Below are 18693 nucleotides of genomic sequence, written 5' to 3' on the forward strand. Positions count from 1 at the left end.
AAACTTTCATGGGAGGAATCTCTGGGGTATAAGGACGGCTTGCTCAGACACACACTTCAGCTCCAGTTTCAGACAATTCTCAGCTCCATCCTCGTTTAGTTTTCCTTAAAGTTAGGGGATAGTTTGATCTTCCAAGATCTCTTCCAGGGCAAAATTTTATGGCACTATAACAAAACTGTTTCTTATATAGCATTTTCTTCTAAAGAGTGCCATCCTGCTTGTTTTTCAGTGGTTTTTCTCTGTTGCTCTCCCCCTCCTCAAGTCTCGGTTTATGAAAAGGGAATTCACAAGTAGGTGTTTACTGCCTGTTGACCTTGCACTGGACACAACCTTTGTAGCCTCAGTTTCCTAATCTGTAAAAGAGGGGCTTGGGATAGATATCCTCTAAAATATTTTCCAGCTCTAGATCCATGATTCTGGAATTGAATTAAATTAAATGAGTCAAAGTAATTTAAGGCTATAAAGTTTCAGGATCAGGATCAGGAGATCTTTGATGTCCAGTCTGTTGCTGTTCTTTCCAGGAAACCGCATATACCTACCTACACATAAGCATTGAATCTAAGAGTTGAATTTCCCTTATTTTGAGACATTGTCTCAACCCCACACTCCCCGCCCCTTGTTCTCCCTCCCGTGGCTAACAATGCTTTGACAGTATCTTATAATATGCAGGGTACAGATACATATATGCTGGATCAGCAGGGGTTCTCACACTCAGCCAGGCCGGCTGAGGACATTTACGCGGCCTGCCAGTTATGGCAAATGGCTGAGGGCGGAGACAGAGTGTGAGGCACTCCAAGAGTCTGAGGGACAGTGAACCGGCCCCCTATGTAAAAAGTTTGCGGACCCCTGAGTCACAAAGGACTGCTGTAGAGAGACAGTACGGCGCAGTGGATAGCACTGCCTCAAGGTCGGGAAGATCAACCTGCGACACCGGGCCGCTAAATCACTTTGGTGTCCCAGGACTGTGCTAGGACAGTTATTGGTCTTTGGTAGGACTTTCCTCACTCGGGGTTTTCTACACTTTCTAAACAACGAAAGTGAGATATTTCTATAGCTGCATAACTACCTATGTATAAATATGTATAAACACCATAAAAGCATATGCCATATAAGTACACACAGTGTAAACAGATATCTAACACAATATGCATACGGTATTATGTAAAGTATTCGGGTTTAAATGTATTTTATACTCAAATGTAATGCTAGATCCCGGACATGTGTGTTTTATATACTGCATCTATGATCCAATATGTGTATCACGTACACACTCGTGGTGTGTCACTGTGGGTATACTGCTCACCTACGGGGTGCGCGCACGATGCCCCCATCAGCATGTCAGTGATCCAGGCCCCACACGTGTGTGTATTTGGGTACACATGCACCAGCATCCCCAATCAGAGAAGCCAACGGGGAAATGCCCGAGCGCTTCCCTCCGGGGCTCCCTGGGAACGCGGCACCTGGCCCGAGGAGGGAAGCTGGCCAGTTGGGTGGGGAGCGCCAACTCAGGTGAGCACGGGCGGCTGGCTGGGGCGGAGGAGGAAGAAGGGGTGGAGGAGAGCGGAGGGCCAGAGCCCGAGGCCAGAGAGGGTCCCTCCCGCCGGGCCGGGCATCCCCGCTAGCCCGCCCCTGCCCCCGCCCCCTCCCCGCCCGCGGCTCCTCCTCGCTTCGCCATGGTGGAGCAGGGAGACGAGGCGCCGCTGCTGCGCTGGGCCGAGGGCCCGGCCGTATCCCCGCCGCAGGCCCCCGAGCTCCAGGCCGGCGGCCGGGGCTGGGGCGCAGGGGGCGGCGGCGGGGGGCTGGGAAGCGGGCCTGCATCCGGGGCCCGGCGAGCTGCGGAGCCCGGGAAGAAGAAGGAGGAGGAGGAAGAGGAGGAAGAAGAGGAGGCGGAGTTCGGTCCGGGGGAACTGCTGCGGCGGCAGTCCGGGCGCCTGCCTCTGGAGGAGGAGGAGGACCAAGTGGTGGCCGTGTTCGTGGTCACTTTCGATCCCCGCACGGGTAAGATCCCTGCCAGTGCCCACCTGGGCTGTCGGCCTGGCAGCTGCTCCCTACTGAATGGGGGGGGGGGCAGACTTCGCTGCGCGCGCAGCGCTCCTGCACACCTGCACCCCAGTCTGGTCGGGCCCCAGTGAGGGGCGGAGGGACCGAGCTCTGGTCACTGTCCCGGCTTTGGGGCCCTGCGGGCTGCGGAGTCTGCCCCCGCCTTTTCAGTTCTGAGTCCGGGCCAGGCAGCGGGCTCTTCCCGTTACCTGAAAAGGGAGCACGCCCACCTCCGGCGGGGCTGAGGGGGTGGGGAGGAAGCGGGGGTGCGGCTAGTTATCTCTTCAGGTGACTTCGCCCAGCTGGGGGTGGCCGGACCCGTTAGAAAGGCTGCTCCAGGCTCCTTCCCATTGACTTTACAAATTCCCATCCCCTGGATTCCTAGCAGGTCCTCAGTCCCGGTTCTGCCCACAGCCCTTCGGCACCTAGCGCGGTCATCTGCCTCCTTCACCTGGAGATGAGCGTAAACCGCAGGTTTTCTTCCCAGGCTAGAGGATCCCACCCTCCCCCACCTTTGAGAATTCCCCTAGCCACCTTCTTTTGAAAGGTGCTTTTAGGTAGCGCGGGTCCCTGTCCCAGTGGATGTGTTCAGTCTTCCCTTTGATCTCAGGATCTTGAAGCTAGAAGCGAAGCGGGGAAATTAAGCCAGAACCCTTTGTAAAGCCTCTTCTAGGCTATTGGAAGGGGAGGAGGGAAGAAAGAAGGGAGGAAGTTTTTTTTAAATGACTGTTTCTTTATGTATTTCACGGGAGTATTGATAGAGTGATTTCTCTAGGGCATTTCTAACATAACAAATCAAACAACTCTTATTCCTCCACCAACCCTCCCCACGTGCTCTCTAAATTGCGCTTATTTTTCTTGTGCACTACCACCCTTCCAGTTAGTCAGTAAACATTTGCTAAGAACCTACCGTGTGCCAGGCAGTTTGCGAAGCACCGGGGATACAAGAAGATGCGAAGACAGTCTTGCCCTCAAGGAGCTCACAGTTTAATGGGGGAGAGCACAAACTGTTTGCAGGGAAAAGAGGAAATAATTGAAGAGAGCCCTGGAATTGAGCCCTTGTGAAAGACTTCTTTGTAGAAGGTGGCATTTTAGTTGGAACTTAAAGGATGCCAGAGGTAATGGCATTTAATAGGGACTGGGAGATAAGGAGGAAGAGCATTCAAGAAGTGAAAGGGCCAGTCAGCCAGAGAAAATGTCTCGAGGCCAGAGATCGGATGTCTTGTTCATGAAATCGAAATGAGGCCAGTGTTATTGTTCCTACCGGAAAGGTAGGAAGGGACCAGGTGATAAAGGACACTGAAAGCCAAAGAAAATATGGTGTGATTCTGAAGGTAATAGTGAGCCCCTGCAGTTTGAGGAGGGGTGACACGGGGAGTCTGAGCTTTAGGGAAATCACTTTAGTGGCTAAATAGAAGATAGACTGAATGGTGGAGAGACTTGGAGCAGACAGACCTGCCAGCAGGCTGATAAGTCACAGGGAAGTGAGGAAGGTGTGCATCAGACTGATGGCAGAGTCAGAGCAGAGAAGGGCACGTTTGAGAAATGGTGCAAAGGTGAAATGGAGCATCCTTAGCCATCTGAGAGGAGAGAGAGAGTGAAGAGGTAGGGATGACACAGGGAGGATGATAGTGTTGCCCTTATAGTAACAGGGAAGTTAGGGAGAGAATGGCTTAGGGGAAGGATAATGAGTTCCTTTTGGGATGAGGGAGTTTAAGGTGGATACTGCACAGTCAGTTTAAGATATCTGAAAGGCTTTTGGAGATTAGAGGTCTTAGGTCTACAGAGAGTTTAGAGCAGATTTGAGGATCATCAGCATATGGTTATTAAATCAATTCATGGGAGCTTATGAGATCACTTATAGAAAAGAGAAGCACCCTCAGGACAGAAGCCTCTGGGATATTAGAGGCTATCCCAATTACAATCATTTACACAAGTTTGCTGTGTTGCCTTTTTTCTCCTTTCTCAGTCATTGCAGCATATCCATTCAGGTGACAAATTTTGTCATTTGTTTCAGTCTCTGCTATAGCACCATCTCCTTCCCCTCCACCCCCTATTCACATAGCTCCTACTTTTTGCTTCACCACTTTTCACTTCGAGTCTTCTTTGTTCAATTCTTCCTCCACAAGGCTACCAAAGTGACTTCAATAAAGTGTCTCCCTGTTATTTCAAGGAGCAAATATAAGCAATTTAGGGATTTAAAATCCTCCAGAATAGAAATTCCTCTAGTAATACGGTGCCCCATTAGGTCAAATTAGTTTAACTGTTATTCAAATGTGATAAACTTGTAGCTTTCCATTGGTTTTCTCGCATGCTGGAATGCCCTTCTTCCTCAACTCTGCCTATTAAAATCCTTCATTTCCCTTGAGGGTCAATTCAAACATTAATTTAAACTTGAAGTCTTTACTTGATGGCTCTCTTGGGACTGGACCAATCATGTATGGATGTGTGTTTTAGGGACCAAAGGGATCTGAGATTTCATGCAAAAAAAGTTCTCAAATGAAAAAAAAAACTTTTTCCAATTTAGGTTTTCTGCGATTTTTAGTCTTTAGTTATCTAGGCACTAAAAGATTGTCAGATCCCTCTCAGTTTCTAAAATACATGTCCATGTTATCTCTTCTAGCCAGATGACAATCTTTTTTTAAAAAGAATAGTCCTCTTCGATTTCAATAAACTTGGGATGGAAAGTGCCATCCACATCTAGAGAGAGAACTATGTGGATCAAAGCATAATTTCTCTCTCTTTTTTTTTTTTGTTATTGTTGTTTACTTAAAAAATTTTTTTTTCCTTTTGTTCTGATTTTTTTTCCCCATGTGTAGCAGGATGAATATGGAAGTATGTTTAGAAGAATTTCACGTTTAATCTATATCAGGTTGCTTGCCATCTTGGGGGTGTGGAGAGGAAGGAAAATTGGAACACAATAAAAACACAAGTTTCTGCAAAGGTGAATGTTGAAAACTATCTTTGCATGTATTTGAAAAAATAAAATGCTATTAAAGTTTTTAAAAATTTAAAAAGAAAAAAAATAGTCCTATTCACTGTTGTCCTTAATATATAGTATGGTACTTGATTGATGGGAGTATTTCCATAGGGTGAAACTGAAATTGTATGTTCTTATTCTGAAGACCTCAAACACTCAACTTCTATTCTCAAATTCTACCACTAGTAGAAAGGATTGGAAGTCTGGAGTTCAGATTCTTACAAAACTCTTTATTTGCTGTGTAAACCTTGAGCAAGTAACCTCTATTTTTTTCTTAGTAGAGATACAACTAACTTAAACTTGCTATTGGTGATTGTGAGGATCAAATGACATCATTCATGTACAGTGATTATCCTGGTGGATTATGTGTACTATTATGTGCAGGGACAGGATAAGCATATCTATTAGCCTTTGGGAAAGGAGGTAAAAGGTGAGATTTTTGTCTATCAGCCCTATCTAATCGGGGAGTGAACATTATGGATCTCCTGAGAGGATGGTACTCATGGTGGAGGAAGAACATTTCATTTAAGGACTAAGAGCTGGGAGTGGAGAGAGAGACTAGCAGGTGAATTCTTTAGAAATAAGTGTACCATCAATTGCAGATTAAAATGGATACATTTTTATTTTTTAAAAATTTATTATTATTATTATTTTTGCTGAGGCAACTGGAGTTGTGACTTGCCCAGAGTCACACAGCTAAGAAGTGTTAAGGGTCTGAGGCCATATTGAACTCAGGTCCTTCTGACTTCAGGGCTGGTGCTCTACTCACTGCACCACCTAGCTGCCCCAATACTTTTCAAAACAATAATATTGCTCATTTCCTCCACAAATAGCACTAAACTGTGAGCCCTAAATGAGCCCCCAAATCAGCTGTGTTTGATTAGAGTCTATGAGGAACTGGGAAGAAAAAGGGTGACCAACAGTGGTAAGAGAAAGGGTAAGAAACCTGTGGAATATTAAAGGTTTCCCCAAGAGGATTCCCCTCCAGAATTTCTTTTGGAAGGGGTACATTTGAATTTATTAAAGGTATATGAGTGGGTGAATTTATACAATAACTGTAGTATTTCATTTGTAGTGCTAAACACATTTTACAACCACTATGTATGTGTTTAGAGCACCTTTGATTTGTGGTGTAAGTGAAAATCACCCTGAACCAGTAACCCTTGGTGAACATAAAAGACCAGGAAGAATGTGGAGCCCATGCCCATGTATAATAGTTAATAAAAGTTGGGCTTGAGAGGACAGTGTTGGGGGGAGGTGGGGGAGTGAAAGTGTACTTGTGTATACAGAAAAGCTTCTAAGAGATTGGCACCTGTAATGATGAAATGATAATGTTCAATGATAGTGGGTATCAGGAATAAGAATAGAATGGTGGTATAGCAAATTTAATTTAAGTCCTCCCCTCTTTTTTTTTTTTTTAAATCAAAGCTGTTTTCTCTTATGGGCTAATATGGGAGGAAGGTGGTAGGTAAAAAAATTATCTGTATTTTGTTTGTTTGATTTTTTTTTTTCCTGAGGCTGGGGTTAAGTGACTTGCCCAAGGTCACACAGCTAGGAAGTGTTAAGTGTCTGAGACCAGATTTGAACTTGGGTCCTCCTGAATTTAGAGCTGGTGCTCTATCCACTGCTGCCCCATGTTTGTTTGATTTGATAGGAAATAGCTCTTCTATTCCTCCAGACTCTAATTATTATGGGCCATAGGGTTGTGTCCCCAATCCTTTAGACCAGAAATAAAAATGTGGGACTTGATGGAATAAATGTCTCTAAGAGATGATCATTTTTTTTTTACACTTTTAGTGATTCATCTTTTGAGAACACTTTTAATTAATAGTATTTTTTTCCAATCACATGTCAAGATAGCTTTCAACATTCTTTGTAAAATTTTGAGCTCCAAATTTTTCTCCCTCCCTCCTTTACCTCCCCTCTCTCCAAGTCAGCAAGTAATCTGATATAGATTAAACATAAACATTCATGTTAAATGTATTTCATTAGTCATGCTATGAAGGAAGACTCAACAAAAGGGAAAAAACCACACAAAAGAAGGAAAAAAAGTGAAAAAAGTGTGCTTTGCTCTTTGTTTGGATTCCATAGTTCTTTTTATGTGGATGGCATTTTCCATCATGAGTCCCTTGGAATTATCTTGGATTGCTGAGTCTGTCATAAGTGATCCTTGTACAGTTGCTGTTACTGTGTACAGTGTCTGAGAAAACATTTTCATGATGTTCCTTAGACCTAGGTTGACATTTCAACATTTTGATTTAAGCGGTCTACAGTCAGTGGGCACACCTGTATGTAGAATTTGCCTCAGGTGATACCACTGGCACAAAAATAAAAATGGATGTGGACAGCTGAGGTGTTCCTACCTCTCTTTGATAACTGAGATTCCTTTTTCATTTGAACAAACATCAGTTCACTATGAGGGAAAACCATATGGTCTGGGTCCTCAGGGAGAGGATACTCTGGGAGGCTGGAGAGAACATATGTACATAGCTAAGTGTGATGCAAATTAGAATAGAGATCGAGTTTAGTGGGGATAATCACAAAGGGATTCTTGGAAGTGGCTGTTGAGCCTAAAAGGAAGGAAAAGATGGTAGGAGGCAGAGAGATTATTCCAAGCCAAGAGATTGCTATATGCAAAGTCACAGGGGCAGAAGTAAGGGAAGTCTGGAGTATAGAGAGGAAAGGAATGCTGTGAAATAAGTGTAGAAAATTAGGAGGAAGCCAGAGTATAAAAGACTGGCTTGACTGCCTCAAAAAGTTATTTCATTCAACAGACATTTGAAAACCATGAAAGGTTTTTGATCTGAGGATACTTTTGAGTGATCTTGCCAGTGCATTTGAAAGATTGTTTTTAGCAATGTCAAAGAAGGAATATAGAGGAGGAGAAAGATGAGTCAATAGGAATAATGATAATTCACATTTACATAGGGTTTTTCTGGTGGTTGTTATTTTTTGTCATGTCTGCTTCTTTGTGACCCTAGTCTATGTTAAAATATATGTTAAACAATATGTTTCCACTCTCACAGCTGATCCCTTACCTAGTTGCTGAGAATCACATCCAGAATTGACTGTCCCCCTTGTTTTTGCTCTTATTTTTTAAAATTTTATTTGAAAAAAAAATTAAAGCTTTTTATTTTCAAAACATACACAGATAGTTTCCAATAGCCACTCTTGAAAAACCTTGCATTCCAAATTTTTTTCTCCCTCCCTTCCCCTCACATCCTCCCCTAGATGGAAAGTAATCCAGTATATGTTAAACATGTCTTGCTCCACCTTTTCAAACATGAAATCAACATTAATAGAGATAATGGAAATTGCCATCATATTTTGCCATGCTTCCATGCAAGGCTTATAATTTCTTTCTCAGACTTCTTGTTTCCTCTACCTAGGCAGGTGGTCTGGACCTTTGAAGACAATATTACTTTGGTTTCTGTCCCCATTTAGCTTCGCCCAAGTGCAAGAATGCACTTCATCATTCTGCTTACTTGGGTTTTTTTGGATATGAGTAACATACTACTCTCCTACTACCACTTACCCCTGAGTAAGGTACACATACCTCTAGAAACCTTCCATTGACGGGTCTTACTCCACAAGGTTTCAATGGGACCCAGGAAAGTCAGACTTTTCTTTTTTCCCCTATACAAGTATTAGAATTTTGATTACTTAAAAAATATTATCTATATTTGTGTATAGAGACATTTGAGATGATGGATTTTAATGAACCCAAAGACTCCAACTTCTGGGATAAGAACTCACTATTTGACAAAACCTCTTGAGAAATCTGGAAAATAGTATGGCAGAAACTAGGTGTAAACCAACTAGGTGTAGACTTTATTGAGATAAGGTCAAAATGAGTATGTGATTTAGGGGGAAAAAAAAGGATGATACCATAAGCAAATTAGGAATATTGGGTTCATACTCGAATGAGATCTACTGAATGAAAAAATCCTGTTCTCTTTCCTATATTATAGTTATGGTATTTAGCTTGGTATTGAGTCCATTCTCTCTCACTGCCTCCCTTTTTTAATGTCTGCTAGACCAGGTAAATATATTCCTACTAATTTCTAAGGGACATTTCATCCTTCCCCAGGAAAAATTCTGGTTTTTCAGTGTAGACCCATGTCCCAGAAATGCTATTCCCATTTTCAGACACCATTTTCTTAACCAGCAACTCTCTTTCTAGATTTAATTTTTTCTTTTGAATCCCTTACCTTTGATGAGCATAAGGATGAAAATACCATCCATGTCCTGAAGGTATTCAGGTCCTTGCCAAAAGCTTCATAATCTTTGGCAGTGCTTCCTCGGTGCTTTCTGATTTTGTAATTTGTGGCCCTGTGATCACCAGAATTGATCCAGTTTGACAAGTTTTGGTAGGTTCCTCGTCATGCCTTGGATACATGTCCCAGGAAGAAAGGCCTTTTTTGTTAGCCATCTCCAGTCATTCTGATCTATATCTGGCCACTGGACCCAGATGCTCTGGAAGAGGAAGTTAAGGCTGGTGGTTTTTCACAGACCTTCCTCACTTAAATGGAATTAATTTTCAAGTCATAGCATTCCCTCCCTGATGTCCTGGTGCTCTTTGAGAGTGAAGGACAGACACTCTCTAAATAACATGCCCTGTAGCAGGCAGTCAGCCATCATCATTATTTGTCTCTTCTTCTGATCCTTATGGGATCATCTTTCACTTGACAGCATCTCTGAATCTATAACATCATTCTTGGAGGTCAATAGTTGCTAGTATCAGAGCTAAAAGTTGAACTCAAGTCTGTCTCAGAGTTCAGCATTGTTTCTACTATACATATTCAGAGGCCCATGTGGTAGATAGAACTTTTGGCAAAGAGTAAAACCTCATTTGCTAAGATGAAAAGGAAGGAAGAAGAAGTGGGAGAAGAAAATTTTCAAGTGAGAGAGAAAAGTTGGATGTCTTCATTCTTCTGATTTTTGTGGTAGAAAACCAGATTTTCAGCTGATAAAGGCTGAGATACAATTAAAAGCTTGAGGAAAGAAGGACATTGTTAGGTTTTTTTCCCCCCTTTAAAAAATTCTGCACTTAACAGACATCATATAATATCATTTTCATCACAAGAATTAGAATTACATACAAATTACTTTTCTTTTCATATAATAATTTTATGTAATAAGTTCAGTAATTCTGCTTGCCTATGATTCCTTCTGTCAATCGGAAGAAAAGGAAGTTTTGTGTATACTTTGTCTACATAAAAGGATATAAGAATTCACTTGCCTAATCAGTCATTAAGGCTTTCTACAGGAGCTATTTCTAAGAAAGCTGCTTGAAATAAGGAAAATGATAGGTTCCTGGCCAGGGATGAAATGTACTCAACAAGGGTAGGGGACTACTTAATTGTCTGCCTACAGATTTAGAGGGGTTTTAAACTGAAAAGGAAGGGAGAAGTAAAGAGTTATATGTTTCTTCTAAGCTAGACATAATACAGAGTAGAAACTCTTAGGAAGAAGACCAATACTTCTGGCCCCAGAGGACTATACACTAAACATGTGGTGTGGTTAATAAGCAAGGTATACTAGAGATACTAACAGAACAAAAATATTAAGGACACCTGGTGAGCCAGGGTCATTGACTGTAATGTGACTTCAGAAGAGTATACCTTATTCAAAACTAACTGGTTAAGTAAAGGAGCAGAAAATAAGTGTACAACAGATTAACACTATAAATAAATATAGTTATTTGATAGCATAGGTTAATTTATATTATTAAAATGATATTTGTTATAAACGTAATATAACATATGTTATATGCCATATTAATAATATATACTAATATAAATAATATAAATTTAGCAACCAGAGAGGAAGCATAATGGGGGATATTTGGGTGAATATTAGTAACATCTGAAACAATAAATTTTGTCATCAGATTATGTTGCAAAAAGGGACATTATGCAGTAGAAAAGCACTTGATTTGGAGTCAGACATTCTGCCTTTAAATCTTGGTTCAGATACCTACAACTTGTGATGTTGTTGTTGAGCCACATCTGACTCTTCATGGCCCCACCTGGGGTATTCTTAGCAAAGGGACTGGAGTGCTTTGCCATTTCCTTTTCCAACTCATTTTACAGATGAGGAACTGAGGCAAAGAGGGTTGAATGACTTTCCCAGGTTCACACAGTTAGGAAGTGTCTCAGACCAGATTTGATCTCAGAAAGATGATAAGTATTCTATCTATTGTGCCATTTAGCCACCCAGATCTTACTGATTCAGTGCTTTGTCCACTCTAGAATCTAGAGCAAGATAAAAGTGACTGATGAGCTGAACTGCCACACATACATAAACAAGGAATACTTACTTGAAGTAGTAAGAGACCACTAGCTGTTCTTGAGAAGTTGATGAAAACAGTCCCAGTACTGAAAGTACTGGCAAATATCATTGCTGAACCACTGCCAGTGACCTGTGAGGCACAGGTGAGATGCTGCAGGATTAAATGGGAATAAATTTAAAATTAAAAAAAAAATAGAAGGTGTTAGAATCAACAAATTAAAGGCCAGAGAGCTTGACTGATTCCTGACAAAATTCTTGAATATTTTTAAAGGAATGATAAGTTGAACATTTAGAAAGTTAGGTTGTGTTCCCCAAAAGCCATAAACACTAAACTAATTTAATTTCCTTTGTTGACAGGGTTACTAGATACTAGGAAAGGAAACTATATATAGTTTGTCACTGATTTTAGTAGAGTATTTGATAAACTCATGTTCCTGACATTTTTGGGCAATATAGGGAGGTATAGTCTATGTCTGTTAGTTACAAAGAGATGCAAGTGCACATTGGGACACATTCTATGCATAACCAATACAAACATTTTGGTCTCAGGGTTCCTTTACATTCTTAATAACTATTGAAGCCCTCTGGGCAGGGAGAAGCAAACATTGTCCCTGGAGTCAAGAGGACCTGAGTTCAAATGTGGCCTCAGACACTTAGTAGCTGTGTGACTCTGGAAAACTCATTTAACCCCGGTTCCCTCAGTTTCCTCATCTGTAAAGTGTTCTGGAGAAGGAAATGGCAAATCCCTCCAGTATCTTTGCCAAGGAAACCCCAAATGGGATCACAGTTGGATGCGACTGAACAACAACTAGCAACAATATACTGATGTTTATCCTATTAGAAATTAAAACTGATGAATTTTAAAAATACTTATTTATTAATTGATTTCAAAAAGAACAGTAACAAGCCTGTCAACATAAATATCATATTTTAATGAAAAATAATTGTTTTTTAAAAACAAAACATTGTGAGAAGAGTGGCATTGATTTATATATTTTTGCAAATCTTTCATGTCTGACTTACCAGATAACAGCTAGATTCTCATCTCTGCTTTTACTTTCAATCTGTTATAGTATTTGGTTGAAGTATATGGGTTGTTTTGTTGTTTTTTGTTTTGTTTTGTTTTGTTTTTTGTTTTTATTCTTTTTCTCCCCCTGAGGCTGGGGTTAAGTGACTTGTCCAGGGTCACACAGCTAGGAAGTGTTAAGTGTCTGAGACCAGATTTGAACTCGGGTCCTCCTGAATTCAAGGCTGGTGCTCTATCCACTGCGCCACCTAGCTGTCCCAGTTGAAGTATATGAAGAAAATCTAGCCTATTTAGTTGGAGAAGTAACTTTAACAGAAAAATAACATCTTAGCCTTGGACTCTTGGAGCCTTCTGGGGGTCCTGACTTTGTACTGTGAGGACCCCTGTTTATCATTATCCAGAAGGGTCTGGGCTGGGTGGGAAGGCAGCTGGCTTTTCTCTACTGAAGGTCTTCCCTCAGGGGCTGTGTTGGAGGGAGTTGTTGGGGCAGGAGGTACAGTATCCCTTCCACATCAGGGGAGGGGAGATGTACGTGGGGTGGAGGTAGGAGTTTTTGGCCCTCCCCTTGTACCAGAGAAGATATGAATTTTTTCTTTTTTTATGGGGTGCTTACCTTGTAAAATTGGAGTTATGTATTTGGTCATAGTCTCTATCATCCACTGGCCTTTCTGTGTCATCTGCAGCTTATGAAGAACTCCCAATTTCCATCAGTTTCTTATCATGATCTGTTGAAAGCATGCTGGGGAAAGTCACTGTGTGGAAGGGATAACAGTCTGGTTTTCAGGATTAGAGGAGAGGGCCCAGTGAAAAGGCAGAAACTAGAAGGGGTTGGGAGAAAGTACATGGAATGAGCTGAGGCTGAGAAAGATTGCCTCACTTGGCCAAGGTTACCATTATTATAGTATTATATTGATAATTATCAATTATATTATATATTATATTAGTAGCTAGCATTTGGACAGTGCTTTAAAATTGACATGGCATTTACATGGAGTATCTCTTTTGATCCTTTACAACCCTGTGGGACACGTGTAGCTATGAGGGCAGATACCCATTGGATAGAACTCAGGACTTGGAGTCAAAAGACCTGAGTTTGAATCTTGTCTCAGATACTCAAGCTGTGTGACACTGTGCAAGCCTGTGAAATGGGTATATTAATAATAGTGCCTCTTTCCCAGGGTTGTTGTGAAGGTTACATGAGTTAATATTTATAAAGCCCTTTGTAGACTTTAAAGCTCTATATGATGCCAGCTGTTATCACTTTTATTGTTTGTTTAGTCATTTTCAATTGTGTCCAATCCTTCATGACCCTTTTGGGAGTTTTCTTGACAAGGATAAGAGATTTGCCATTTCCTTCTCCGGCTTGTTTTACTGATGAGGAAACTGAGGCAGACAGAGTGAAGTGGCTCGCGCAGGATCCCACATCTAGTATGTCTGAGGTCATGTTAGAACTCAGGTCTCCTGACTCAATCCCCTGAATTCCCAGCTATTATTATCACCTTCATTCTGTAGAAGAGGAAACTACGGAGAGATGAAGGAACTGAAACTTGAATCCTGTTCACATACCATACAACCCAGTGACTGACCTGTGGCACTCCGCCCTGTGACTCTGGGCATTTTCATGAGCTTACGATCCTCTTCCTCCTTTCAGCCTCTTTGCTTCCCGACCTCCCTGGATCTGAGCTAAAATTCTACCTTTTTAAGGAGCCTTTCCCAATCCTCAGTGGTAGTTCTACCTGCAAGTTGTCCTGTATACACAACCAGATCTGTTATAATTGTTTTAAAAACACTAATTTATTCCAACTGGATTGATATATTAGGGAATAATGTGAGTACAATGTAAAAATCAGGTTTACTTAGTTGATCCACTTATCCTGAAACAGAAAAGCACATCTAGCCGAACTGAGCACAAAATGCACACCCCTCAAACACCAACTACTCCTGGGGTTTACCATCTTATCCAGGGCTGGATAATATTTTAATTCACAAGCTGCAACCCATCCTAAGCCCACTTCTCCAACAAAACTTAAGATCTTTTTCAAGATGAATAACATATTTGTATTGTGTTTTTGAGTGTAATTGGAACAGTGGGTGGAGGAAGGTTGATCTGAACCCCAGAGTTTGAGGTCAAAGCTACTTATTTATGTATTAACTATTTAATAGCTATAAAATTGTTACTTTTTTTTTTTTTTTTGCTGAGGCAGTTGGGGTTAAGTGCCTTGCCCAGGATTACATAACTAGGAAGGGTTAAGTGTCTGAGGCTAATTTGAACTCAGGTCCTCCTGACTTCAGAGATGGTGCTCTGTCCACTGTGCCCCTAGCTACCCCTGAAATTACTTTTTAAATTTCCTCTACTTTTTATGTCACTGATGAGATTTTTCAGTGTTGGCTTCAATGCTGTATGAAGATGTATTCTGATGGAAGTGGAAATCTTCAACATAAAGAAGATCCAACTCACTTCCAGTTGATCAGTGATGGACAGAAATAACTACACCCAGAGAAGGAACACTGGGAAGTGAATGTAAACTGTTTGCACTACTGTCTGTCTACCCAGGTTACTTATACCTTCGGAAGCTAATACTTAATGTGCAACAAGAAAATGGTATTTACACACATATATTGTATCTAGGTTATATTGTAACACATGTAAAATGTATGGGATTGCCTGTCATTGGGGGGAGGGAATGGAGGGAGGGAGGGGATAATTTGGAAAAATGAATACAAGGGATAATGTTATTAAAAAAAATTACTCATGCATATATACTGTCAAAAAATTATAAATAAATAAAATTAAAAAAAAAAGAGAGAGATTTTTCAGTGTTGAGCCCCAGCCCCATTTTCCCCATAAGTCCTATGGTTTTTATTGCATAGTTTGGTAATTTTTAAGAGTACATATGTTTAGTTATACCAGAATTGTATCTTATGTGCATATAGTCATTTCCATGTTCTCGATTATATTATGATTTTCTTGAAAACCAATTCTGTTATTTTGCCTTTCCTTGGATGTCCTGGTACAGTCCTTAGCCCATAGTAAACTCTCAACAAATGCTTGTTTACTTGACCACGTCTCACAGCCAGTTATGTGTCAGGAAAACTCAGATTCTCTTGATTCCAACTTCAGCATTCAAGTCATTTCAGCAGGCTGGCTTTGCCTACAGTTGAGTGTACTTTCTCTCCTTACTACTTTCTGGAGCTGAAGGGGCTTGACAATAGAAGGAAGATCCATCTTTGGGGATAAATTGATATAAATATGTGTGTATTGATTAGGGGATTCTTCTACACTGGGTGAGAATCTCGTGCCTTGAGTAGAAAATTAGAACACTGGAGAAATAAAATCTAGATAGAAGCCCTTTAAGGTAGACTGAGAAATAGCATAGTGAAGCAAATAGAGCATTGAAGTTGGAAGGTGAAGGAACGGGGAACAAGCATTTAACTATTTTAACTCCTGCTACAGGCCAGAAACTGTGCTAAGCAGTTCACAAACATTATCTCAGTTGATTCTTAAAATCACACTGAAGTAGATGCTGTTATTCCCAATTTACAGTTGAGGAAACTGAGGCAAAGAGTTAAGTGGCTTTTCCAGGGTCACATAGCTAGTGTATAGTCTGAGGTAAAGTCTTTGTTCTCAGCTCTTCCTGACTCCGGGCCCAGTGTTCTGTCCGCTGTATCTCCTGGCTGGAGTCTGAAGGCCCAGATTCTAAAACATTTGAACAGATTCCCTCCTTGTCAGACCTAACTAATCTGTAAAGTGAATGGTTGGCCTTAATTTTAAGGTTCATTCTAAATGTAGGATCCCATGCTAAGTTTTACTACACAACCTGAAGTGCACAAATGACACTTAAGATTTTGATAATTTAGTAAGGTATTTCTCATTTATCTTTTTGAAAGATTATATGAAATCCATACACATTATAACTACTGTAGCATCATCTTTGTGGCCCTAAGGCATTTTATAAACAATAATTATCAATCCTTGGAGCATCTTCGCACAGTTAATGAAGTACATGCTTTTGCTCCTTTAAGTTGTTTGCTTCTCTAAACAAAAGAGATCCTGGGGCGTAGAGATCAAGAAATGGGGCTGTTATCTTTCTGTTGATCTGTGACATATCTTGGAACCGAGCCCAAGTCATCTGATTCATGGCAAAGAATAAATTCCAACCCCTGGTTGAAACATGATGAAGGCGAGTAAGACTGGAAGGCTCTTTGGGGTAATATTTATATTTTGGTATCTCCAGACTACCCTCTGGACTTCTACCAAGCCCCACTTTTCCATCCTGGACCTCACTCCCCTGGAATTCTGTCCCTGTGGTTTCCCCCTCTGATAGGAAGGTTCCTTCCAGGACTTTCATTTAAGGAGGAGGGTACTCAGACCTCTCATTCCTCTTCAGGCTGCACTCAGAATTCTCTCTCTCCCCCCAACTTTCTTCCCCACTTGTCTTTCAGTTTCTTTTTGCCTGGTTCCCCCATTTGAATGTAAGCTCCTTGAGAACAGCGTGTTTTGTTATTTCTGTTTGTTTTCCTAGCACTTAATACCTAAGAATATCTTCATAAATGCTTGTTGACCGACTACAGATACATATATACATGCATATACATACATATATGTATATGTATATATATATATATATATTTTTTTTTTTTTTTTTTTTTTTTTTTTTACTTAAGAACTGGGCAAACTTATGAGGGAGACAAGGAGAAAATTCCTTCTATCTAAAAAGGAATCGCTTCTGAGAGATTGTTTTTAACCTTGTCTTCTTTCTTCCTCTTTCCCCCCCTCCCATTGAGTTTGGCAGGGAAACTTCATTGTGGCCACTTTTCATTTTCCTATTAATCTCACATTGACCACATCTTTCCCAGGTTGCTGATGATTCACCTGCAGAACTTGTGGTTTCCTGGGGAAGTCAGTTTGTGGTCATTTGAACATGATTTCTATTTTAACCTTTAGGAACTCTGGAGAATTAAGTAAAATAACTGAGAATGAAATGATATTCCCACCTCCTTGAGAGCACTTAATCTGGTTGGATTTTGAACACTGGAAAAAGCTGGCAAAACCTTGCTTTCGTTAACACTTCCTTTGCCTTGTGTTGTACAGTTCATATTTTATGTTGTATTCTTTCAGTTTTAAAATCTTTCTCTGTGAATGGTATCTGGGGCAGAGGCCAACAAGAGCTTTCTCTCTTTCTCTCTTTCTTCCTTTCACAATCGGGATTAAGTGACTTGCCCAGGGTCACACAGGTAGAAAGTGTTAAGTATCTGAGACTGTATTTGAACTCAGGTCCCCCTGACTTCAAGGCTGGTGCTCTATCCACTGCACTAAGTAGCTGCCCCTAATCCATTCTCAATTGAACCACAAAAGTGATTGCCTAAAGCACAGATCTGATCTTATCATCCCCCTCCTTAAAACTTCTGAGAGCAAATGCAAAATGCTGTATTTAGCATTTAAAGCCCTTTACACACAGCGCCCCCCCTCCCTTTACCTTCCAGTCTTTTTTGTCTTATTCCCCAATAGGTATTCTCTGTACTCCACGAATTTTCTCTGGCAGTCTCTTATGCCTGGAAAGCTTAAGTCCCAACTAAAACCTTATCTTCTCTAGGAAGCCTTCTCCATCCCCTCTGTTGATTATTTCCTACTTATCCTAGTTCTATATAATTTGTTTGCATGTTGTCTCTCCCATTAGATCACAAGGTCCTCCAGGGCAGGGCTTTTTTCTTTGATTTTTTTTTTTTTTTTTTTTTTTTGTATCCCCAGTGCCTGGCAGATATTTAATAAATGTTGGTTGATTGATTTATTGATTCTCAATCTCCATTCATTCAGTAAATATTTATTAAGATAACTTTATTAGGTGCTGAAGAAACAGAACTAAAAGTGAAATAGGAGCTGACTTTCCTTTGGAGGGAGGGAAAGGACAACATGTACCCAGAAAAATAAATAAAATATATCTAAAATCTTAGTGCCATTCTAAGCTTGAGAGGGCACTAGAAATTTTGGGACACCCTGTCCGAAGTAGATACAAAGACATTTTTGAGGATGAGGGAAGTAATAATATTTGATAAGGGGGGAGGGATCAGGGCAGACTTCCAGCAGGATGTGGTTCTTGAGCTGAGCTTTGATGGAAGCTTGAGATTCAGTGAGGCAGAGGTGAATTGGCAGTGCTTCCATACTTGGAATAACAAGCATAGGGAACAGGCTCCTCTCTAGACTGAGTACCTCTTTACTTATTAACTATCTTTTTTTGGCCATCTGTAATGTCATTATTCCTGTGATAAAGTCCTTTGTGAGTGGTGCTTCAGCCAGTCCTCAGAACTGAACAGAGAAAATAAAAGCCAGACGATGTTAGGGAACTCAGACAGA

The 18693-nt window shown here is 40.9% G+C and overlaps 1 protein-coding gene across 1 annotated transcript in view; it reads left to right on the plus strand.

Moving 5' to 3' along the window:
* Window positions 1-1658: 1658 nt before the first annotated feature.
* Window positions 1659-18693, plus strand: part of DENND11 (DENN domain containing 11) — a 46486-nt gene continuing 29451 nt past the window's right edge. Inside the window, exon 1 of the mRNA XM_074267721.1 lies at window positions 1659-1998. Coding sequence (XP_074123822.1) covers window positions 1674-1998 — 325 coding nt within the window. The 5' untranslated portion in view covers window positions 1659-1673. The remainder of the gene's footprint in view (window positions 1999-18693) is intronic.

This window comes from Sminthopsis crassicaudata, chromosome 5 (assembly GCF_048593235.1).
Source record: "Sminthopsis crassicaudata isolate SCR6 chromosome 5, ASM4859323v1, whole genome shotgun sequence".
Lineage (NCBI taxonomy): Eukaryota > Metazoa > Chordata > Mammalia > Dasyuromorphia > Dasyuridae > Sminthopsis > Sminthopsis crassicaudata.